General features: G+C 29.8%; 1 protein-coding gene across 2 annotated transcripts in view; it reads left to right on the top strand.

Annotated features, from left to right (window-relative positions):
* Positions 1–6,649, top strand: part of LOC106471061 (lachesin-like) — a 29,221-nt gene extending 22,572 nt beyond the window's left edge. For both annotated transcript variants that reach the window (XM_013931652.2, XM_013931660.2), the window contains exon 7: positions 2,747–6,649. In XM_013931652.2, coding sequence (XP_013787106.1) covers positions 2,747–2,883 — 137 coding nt within the window. In that variant the 3' untranslated portion in view covers positions 2,884–6,649. The remainder of the gene's footprint in view (positions 1–2,746) is intronic.
* Positions 6,650–9,849: the final 3,200 nt, after the last annotated feature.

The raw sequence follows: 9,849 nt of genomic DNA on the forward strand, positions 1-9,849 counted from the left end.
ATTATAGATTCTAATTTTCAATGGAATACACAAGAACACATGTACCAGATTGAGATTTTATGTATTTAATATATATATATAGTATAGTATAACTATATGAATCTACATACAATTCATATATAAGCAAAATATTGCAGTTACAATATAGTATAATAAACAGTCTTTTACCAAAAAACAAAACAAATAATATTGTTGCTTATAAATGATGTATAATTTTGAATGTAATGAGTGTGTTTCAATTATACCGATACCATTATTTTAGTAAAGCACTATTTTTTATTGCCTTTAAAAATAAAATACCAAAAAATTAGGTTATTATAAATTTACCTGAAGTAACAGAACAACTAAAGAAAAATTAATTAAGTTATTGAATACCAAGTTTATTTAATACAATTCCAGGAATTCTAATGGGTATTAAAAGGTGCTAAAAAAATGGTAGATTACATGAAAAAAAAATTCAAACTGTTAATTTTGTACAGTTCTGCTCTATTTGTCCATTTAACCCATTCATTGCAGCTCGGATGTATATTTCCCAGTGCACTGAGAAATGTACATCCCAGCTGCAGTAAATGGGTTAATGAAAGTTTTTTGTTTTATCATGCATTGTACGTTAGGGTTAACAGTACTTTTATCGTTTAGCCATACTAGCATAAATGCTGCTCTACAGACTGCTGTTTGTACTAGTAATTACTAATCGTAGTATTCATACAATTTTGAAAAAAAGTTATGTTTTGAAGAAGTTTTCTGGGAAGTACTGCACAGGAAAAGTATTCAGATTGTGCTGGTATAAACTGTAATATATTAATATATTACAAGTGGTACCCTTTACAGAATTAAAAAAAAAAAATGTATTAAAGTACTATACTTACAAGTTACATAATTATAGATATAATCAATCCCTCACTTACAGTCCTAGTAAAGGTCATGTTCTTCTTGTGAGGAGAATACTTAGATGTAAATTTTTGTTCTGTGATTAAAAAAAAAAGAAATGGTTCTTGCACATACCATAGTTATTTTTCTAATTCTAAATCTTGGATATCCAAAGTGTGAAATTACATCTATTATAGTAAGAATAGTACCAAACATTTCATATGTGGTGTAACTAAAACTTTGGGGTCTTTCAGAGTATTTATTTTACTGCCATGTTTTTTAATACTTGGCTTATTCCAAGCCTTTTTCTTGTACTTGTGTCCATGCTTACACTTGGGCATCTTGTTGGATAATGATTATCACATAATGCATACTTATATTTATAATTTTGGTTCATAATAAGAGATCAAACAGGTTTGGATGAAACACTAATAGAGTACACAATGAAAAACACCTTAAAAAAGTAACTCTTTCCCGAAACAAAGTTCAAAATCTTCCGTTGCAATACTAAAAGCTATGCACATTTAAAAAATTCAGAAAAAATAAATTATCTAATAATTAGAATGAATTTTAAAATCCACCAAAATCTGCTCGGTTGTTCATATTATTATTCTTTCTTTTGCCATTCTATGGCAAATACAACTTGGTATATTGAACCTAAACCTTTTGTAGAATACTAAATAAGGTGCTGTAAAGGTCATAAGGGTATTTTCAATTTGTTTCATCTAAAAAACATTTAAATTCTAATGAAACTATGTTATCATTACCTCTTGAAGTTGAGATTTTTAAAGGAACACCAGATACTTGCAAGAAAGCTAAGTATTGAGTATAGGATATACCATCCAATAATAGATAAACAGATGATTGTAACATCTATATACTCAATGTTTTGCACACTATACAATTGGTGTCTTTATTTAGGGAGCCACCCCTTGTACACATAATATTAAATGTCATTACACACATTTGTAGAATTATGTTTTAGATGTACTCTGTGGTGGGCAGAGCACAGATAGCCCATTGTGTAGCTTTATGCTTGATTACAAACAAACATTAGATGTACCAATACTGTGTCTTACACAGAAACTATAAGTGCAGCTTAACATTTAAATCTGGAACTAATGAAATGAAATAGTCAACAGCTGCAATAAGTCATCGTATCAGCTAGTTATTAGCTATGTTTCTTATCACAATGTATAAATTTAACTACCATATCAAGTAATCCTTTGTCCATAGTTGAGTATAAAAAAAAAAAATGCCAGCAAACAAGATGGTTAAATAACAATAACATAAAATTTGGGAATTTAAAACCCTGCAAATGGGGATTATAAAAAAAAAAAAAGGTAAGAAAACAAAGCTGGAGATACAGTAGGCAATTACATGTATTTACTCAAACTACAAATCCCTATTTTGGCCCCTTGCTTTTACTTAGAATAACATTTGTTGGAGTCAAAATAGGGATTTGTAATTTGAGTAAATAATGCTCACAGTATTTATTCATTTATTTAATTTTTTTAAAGTCTTATCTGACAGGGATTTCATGTTTATTTCAAAGACTGTGCACTTCAGATAATTGATCTTAAAACATTATTAGCTTCTGATATTTTTATTAGATTGTCTTGAAACTGGAAATGTGTTTATCTGTGTGTGTGTGTGTGTGTATTGTTTGTTATACTTGCTTTGCATCATATAAATTCAGAAAATGGCATGAACTAAATTCTAATGGATCTCTTCTAACCTTGGTAGAAATTGTACTTGGATTGTAAAAATTTACTTTTCTCACTTTCTGTATTTTCCATTTTAATTAGATGTATATATTAAAGTATTGTCAAAATCATTTGGTTTATTAAAAGTATTTTTTTTCTCCCACTATTAGAAACTGTGAATGTGATATGTCCTCCAGCTTGTGGACTTAGTCTACTTTCAGCTGCTGTGTCTAAGGAGCCATCTTTGTTTCCTGTTGTTTTCACTATGGCTGTTGCCTCCATTTTCACCATACTTCCTTCATATTGATTGTGTTGGGAACCAGTAAAAAGTTATAGTATATTAGAATGTAATATAGCCTCCTAGGAGTATTATACACCATACAGTTTTTACATTTAATGTTCATTACCAAAAGTTCTGTAAACATATGAAGCAATGACATTGTTTTATAGTACTGTTTTAGAATAGATTGTTTAAAATTGACTTCTTTTATATATAGTTTTAATCACACTTAGAGATTAGTTGAGAAAATGTTTTGTTTCATTATGCATATAGTTTGTTTTAAATCATGTTCATAAAAGACAACAGAAAAAATACTTAAGTTGTCACTAAGTTTTTGTAATTTAAAGTACTCTTAAGTTTGTAGCTGAAATTTTTACACAAACCTTTAGCAACATTTTTAGTATTAGTAGTAGTGTTTAATGTATTTGAACAGGTCAGTATTCTTTCTTATAAATTGGAAAATTTGTCAAAGTGTACTTGAGATTTGAAAAAGCATGATTTATCTAGCAATTCAATTAATTGTGTAAAACAAAGTTGTAAACTGTCAAATTGCTCAGAAGTTGAATTTTGTTTTATTGCTAAGCTATTTGAAAAGAAACAGATGCAAGGTTTCACATTTATCAACAAAAGCTGAACGTTAAGATATGATTTTTAACTATACAATTATTATTATTATTTTTGCATATTTGAAAACTTTTTTTATGCAAACATCAATAAATATAAGTGAGTTTTTAAGATTAGTATTACATCCTAGTAAAGTTTACAGATTTTTTTTTATATTAAATGTGTATTGTTTACCATTCTATTTTCTTTGCTTTACAATATTATGGTACTGATGTTTCAGATTTTTTTATTTTACAAAAATGGCTTTCCTTGATATGATTTTTGTATTTGAGGCTGACTCAACTAAAAAAACAAAGATCAACTTCTCACATTGTCATTTCGTGTTAGGCATTTGTTTATCAATACCCCCCCCCCCCCACCCACACACACACACATTAAGTTAGTGTTAATTAAGATGTTTAATGATAGTGATTAGGCAACATAATTTTAGTGATCCGCTTTTTTGCACGTGCTAATTACTGCATTCATTATGTTGAAAAATGACAGATTCACTCAAAACTTGTTGATCCAAAAGTAGTGAAATTATTAATATTAGTGTATCTCTCTCTTTTCTCCTTTCTTTTTGTTACAATTAATTTAAAAAATGGGTGCTGCTATTTAAAACTCTTGTCTTTAATAGTAGTATATTAATAATAACAAACTTTTATTTGCTTATAAATTGGAAGAACACATTACCAGGTAAATTTTCAGTAGATTAAAGATGTAAGTTATTTCAAATAATTTGACTTTAAGTTTTATTTAGTATGAAAAGTGTTTAGTAGGAATTAATTAGAATGAACTGTTTGAATATTGAAACAACATGATACTTAATTTACCTTGTGAATCTCAATAATTCCTGTGATGAAAAAAAATGTTTTACCGCTGAGTAAATTCTTTTTCTTTATTCGCAGCAGCATTTTTGTTTTGTTTATGACAAATGTGAATTTGAAATTCCGTCCAAAAAATATACATTTATATCAAACATTTTTTACTAAATGCTGTGATATTTTATACACACCAAAATTCATTCATTTTATTAAGAACATTCCATTTTTTGATAACTGACAAATTTCTTTATCAGTTGTAATGAAAAAAAAACTAGACTTAGTCTTCTGGTATGATGGTCATTTACCCATACTTTAACTGTGAAGACCGGTATTATAATATTACCATGTTACCTCTTTAAATTTCAAGATCAAAGAAGATTTAAGCATTTATAGAAAGATTCAATTATTTAAAAAACGGTAGTTCCCTGGTGACTCAGTAGTAAACTTGAGTGCTTATAATGCTAACAGTTCAGGGTTTGGTCACTGAATTGTTGTAATACATTATGGGAAATATGTATTAAACAACAAACAAACAAGAAAATTTATATTCTGAAAAATTATCAAGCTTCAATGTTTTTACATCTTATTTTCTAAGTAATAATTAAGAATCTCTAATAAAATCTGTTGTTTATAAGATTAATCCTTTATCATAATAAATACTTCCTTGAGGAAAGTATTTTTTTTATGTTATATTTAAACTACAAATTTTATTAATAGTTGTAGAATGCAAGAGTACCCTGATGAAATTTAAAGCATGAGATACTTGAACAAAAGTGTTTCCACTCTGTAATCCATGTGCAGTTTGTAACTTCTTAATGATGTGTTTTACAGTCTATGTTACATAATTAATTTGTCATAAACGACTGATATTTTTGAGTAAGTTATATTATTTTGATATTATTCAAATAGTCTTTTGAAGCCAGGTGATTTGTATGTCATATGAAAGTTACAAATATTTCTCCAGACCAAGTCTTGGTTGTCCATTAAAAAATAAAGATATTATACAGTTAAAAGCTTTAGTTAGTATATATGAAATAGATCTGACATATAAAAATGGCTGAAGTTTATGTATCTTGTGTCTATTTGTAAAACTTATCTCAAACCAAATACTTGATGATAATATTTTGGACAGAGTAGAAAACTTGAGGCAAAATAAGTGTTTTATTTGTAAAAAAGTTAACTGTTTTCATTATGTTTATATAATTTTTTTACAAGTTTTTAAATCTTTAATTGACTTGGTTATTGATATATAAAATTATCAATCCCAAGGTGTTGCTTTTATTTCATGTTGCTGTCATTTTAATTCTAATAATCTGGTTTTTGTTAAGGTAATTTTTAGATAGATTGGTTATTGCAGAGCTACTAAGACTATATGCCACTATCTTTAATTTTTAACTGCCATCCAGAGGGACGGCAAATGATTTGGCAACACACATTGCCAGTTCTTGGGTTACTCTTTACCAACTTTATAACGCCCCCATGGCTGAAAGGGCTAGTACGTTTGGTCATAGATTTCAATCCTGTGACCTGCAAATTATGGCGAAAAGAGAGTAGCTTACGTTTCCATTCTACCTATGCAATCTACATGGTATTTGTTACTTTTCTTCTTCTTTAAACTTTGTAGGAAATGACATTTTATTGATAGTAATATAAAGGTGTTTTTCTTTCTGTGACTAATGGTGTTTTTGTTCACAATTTTACATTATGGAGATGACCACAAAGATGGTAGTTGTTGAACATGAAGTCTTATGATTTTCAGGTATTGATGTGCAGATAAAACTAAAACAGTCATTAAATGAAAACTCTTTAACAGTTTTGCCGCATTTTGTATAGTGGAAACGTTGTATTTAATCATAATATAGTGTTTTGCTATTTAAAACTAAACAGTTGCCGCCATGCGTCTGGCCATTGTCATCCGTCATACAGGCAAAGTGCCATTAGTGACGTCATTTTCCATCGGCCAATCGCAGCACAAGTACCGTTTAGGCTATCTTTATAGTGTAACAGTCTTGACTCGATATCTGTAAAAATGAAAATGAATAAACATTACGTAGTTGAGAACAGTAGGCCTAAAAATGTCACGAAAGCGATCTTTGGTTGCTAGTAAAAGATAAACATGACCTCACGATCAGTTCTGAAGTCATAAACAATCTGTTTTAGTGGTTTTGAAATTGCATCAGAAACTTCAACAATGTAACAAATTCACCAAGAATAATAAAACACCATAAATTGTGTATCAGTGAATGGGTTAAGACTATATTATGTAACACATCATAGTACATTCCAGATATTTCTATAAAACCACGGTGTTTTTCATGATGTATTAACTTTGTTTTAAGGAATAAAATGTATAATTATCTGTTGACTGTGTATTTATTTTATCAGAAATGCACTGTTTTGCATTTCTAAATTTTGTGAACAGTTTTGGACTATGAGAAAAGTATTGTTTTTTAATCTACACGTCATATAAACATAATGAAAATTGCGTGATCCATTTTGTTAAAATAGTCATTTAACGATATCAAACTGAAAGGAATTTTCTACTAATGTGACTGACAGTATTTCACACGAATTTTGTTAAGGAACAAATGTTGAAAAGAACACTTATGTGGACTCTGTATGTATTATGAACTGTGGCAACATATGCATATATAGTGTTGTTTCTGTCAGTTCCATATTTCACACTCTGTCTATCAACTTGTTTCTTTAACACTTTATATTGATGGGGTCTACATATTGAGTACTTTATGTTTTTGTCTGTTAAAGGAAATGACCAAAATAATTGGGTAAAGTCATTCATTTTCTAAGTGAAATGCTTTGTGAACTCCAGCAAAAGTTATTAGGATTAATTACAGTATTGTTGGTATCTTTTAAATTTTTTCGTAATGTTTTCAAAAACCTTCTAACCAACAAAGTCACGAAACCACATTTTTTTAGCGTAAATAGCTGATAGAAAAGAAGGTTTAAAAATCCGATAGGGACTGTAAACGTCGTGTAATTTCCTGAAAGGGACCCGAAGGGTTCACCTGTTTTAACCACTTTACACTAGTGTGTTGGCTGTCAATCAGTAAGCAGACATTAAAATGATGTCACATATGTTACGTTATGTTGCAGTTTGTACTGTTGTGACGTCAGTAAAACGTGCGCATGCCTTCAATTACGTATTCTGTAGGCTACAACACAGCATGACATAAACTTCAAAAGCAAGAAATAAAAATATTTGTTACTCTTAATCTTGGTTTTAATTACTTTTGAAACGGAACACTTTCGGGGACCCTTCGGAAGTACGTCTAGTCTGTATCATCAACAGATGTAACAAAATTGTTTCTAAATAATGTGTTTATTAAGCATGTGTAAATAGTAACGTGGTGTTAAGTTTTCTTTAAAATATAGTTTTAGTGGGTGTACAATCATTCAGTATACTACTATGCCTCAGTGTATGTAAAGTAACTGCTAATTCAGATCAATTTGCCATTGTCTGGCTCACAGACACACCCGCCAATGAAAGAATATACCATTCCAAGCTTTTACTTGTTGTTAAACAAATGTTTAAACAACTCTATTAAATTAATTCTTGTTTCTTTCTGTGTTCACTTGTCCGTCTTTGGTTGTAAGTAAAAATTTTATACACAATTTTGTGACCACTCCTTAACCTTGGTAGCTTAATATTACATTTAGAAGTCATACAAATAGGTATCAACAAGGCAGGTGACGATTTAGAAATTCAACTTTGACACAAACTAAGAACCAACTTTTCTGAGTGGTACACAATTTCTTCAACTGCTTGTGCCGTTCTAATCATAGTTTTCACAATCTTCTTAGTACATAATTAATTTATGTTAGATAATAAAAAAATAGTCAAATGTGATAATATTGTTATGACAGCGGAAGACACGTGACGCTAGTAACACATCATGAGATTCTAGAAAGATCATGTCCGTTCGTGAAGCCTCGAGTGTTCTCCAGACGCTCTTATTTCGTATATATATATAAGACCGGCTAGAAGTGACGGCATGCATATGAATAATTACAGATTGAAGAGATAGAGACAGATAATCGAGTCAAGTCGTAAATAAAGTACGTGAATCTTTCGTTGTGAATTATAGCGTGTGTTTAAGTTAAAGTGACTGTGGAAATTAAATGTATTGCAAAGTTAAATTAAGAAAGAATAAACTAGTTTTATTTAAGAAAGGACTTGTGTCGTTAAAGTTTCATTCGAAAATAACAAACGACCAGAGACGTAACGATATTTTTGTTACAGCACCGTTTCTTAAAAATTTACGAAGTAATTAATTCTTGAATGCTTTCTAGTTAAATTTTGGTTCAAAAACTAATGTTCCCCAGCGGTAAGTCTATAGACTTACAATATTAAAATCCGGGTTTATATTCCTCAGTGGTGTACACAGCAGATAGCAAATGTGGCTTTGCTGTAAAATATAAACTATATATGAAATGGGCGAAAATTAAGATATTTCACTAAAACGCTATAAATTCAAAGGATCCGTTACATAGGCCTATAAAAGGTTTTGTTGCTTGCAATATCATATAAAAGTTTAATGTTATTTGATACACTATGAAATGAAAAGATAGTTGGACAAAGAATTAAAGCAGTATTGTAAAAGTAACAGTGATACAAAGTGAGTAACCTTTCGAGATACTATGCTACTCCTGCAATAGTTTATCGCAGAGAGCTTATATTAAAAAATAATATAGTGTTAAATAAGCCTTAGACTAATTGACATAAATAAAATCGACGAAAAATTACAGTTAATCTTGTTATGTAATTTGCTATTATAAATAACGTCTCGTGTATTTGTCGTATCCCAGTCGGATGTATGCTAGAACTATATAAAAACCTTAAAGCATATTTTTAAAATGATAAAAAAACGGAGCTTTTATTTGAAAACAATTACATTCCAAGACAAACAACTGTATGATGACTTATATGAACAAGAGCAATCGGAGAGATTGCATACCCACGCAAATTTTTGGTTCAATCTGCGCCTGAAATTCGGTCCTAATCCGATAATTTTTTACACAGTTACTATCAACAAACTGTAAAATGCCCTATACCTCCATTATAAAAATGTTTCAAAGTTATCCGGACAATCTATCTCCTGTAAAAGGTTCACAGGAACTTCTTCATCGGGATTGGTCCATGTTTTGGACCAGGGAGGGTCAAGTTTGCTAAATTTTGTCCATTGTTCTCAGTTTTAATTAACATGCCTATTTTGTGCCATATCCAATTCATAGGATAATATTAATTAACTCGTATATTTTTACTATCGTCACTTATGCATAGTCGCACTATTAGTTCGTGTTCACGTGACAGTTGCGCTTAGCAGTCATACTCAAACAACACATAATCCTATTTCTACATATAAAACCCTTGTAAAATAGAGCTACGTTTGTGTCTAGGATTCAATTAGCCTAGCACTGTTTGACCTGTAAGTCTCTTATTTGTGATGTTCAGAGGGGAAAGGTACTTGGGGCTTGGTTCACCATATATTATGTAACTTTCTAGTTTGTTCATCAGTTCATTTCTATTAATATTTTTCTTATA

The sequence above is a fragment of the Limulus polyphemus genome, unplaced genomic scaffold, assembly GCF_000517525.1.
Source record: "Limulus polyphemus unplaced genomic scaffold, Limulus_polyphemus-2.1.2 Scaffold109, whole genome shotgun sequence".
NCBI classification, from domain to species: Eukaryota; Metazoa; Arthropoda; class Merostomata; order Xiphosura; family Limulidae; genus Limulus; species Limulus polyphemus.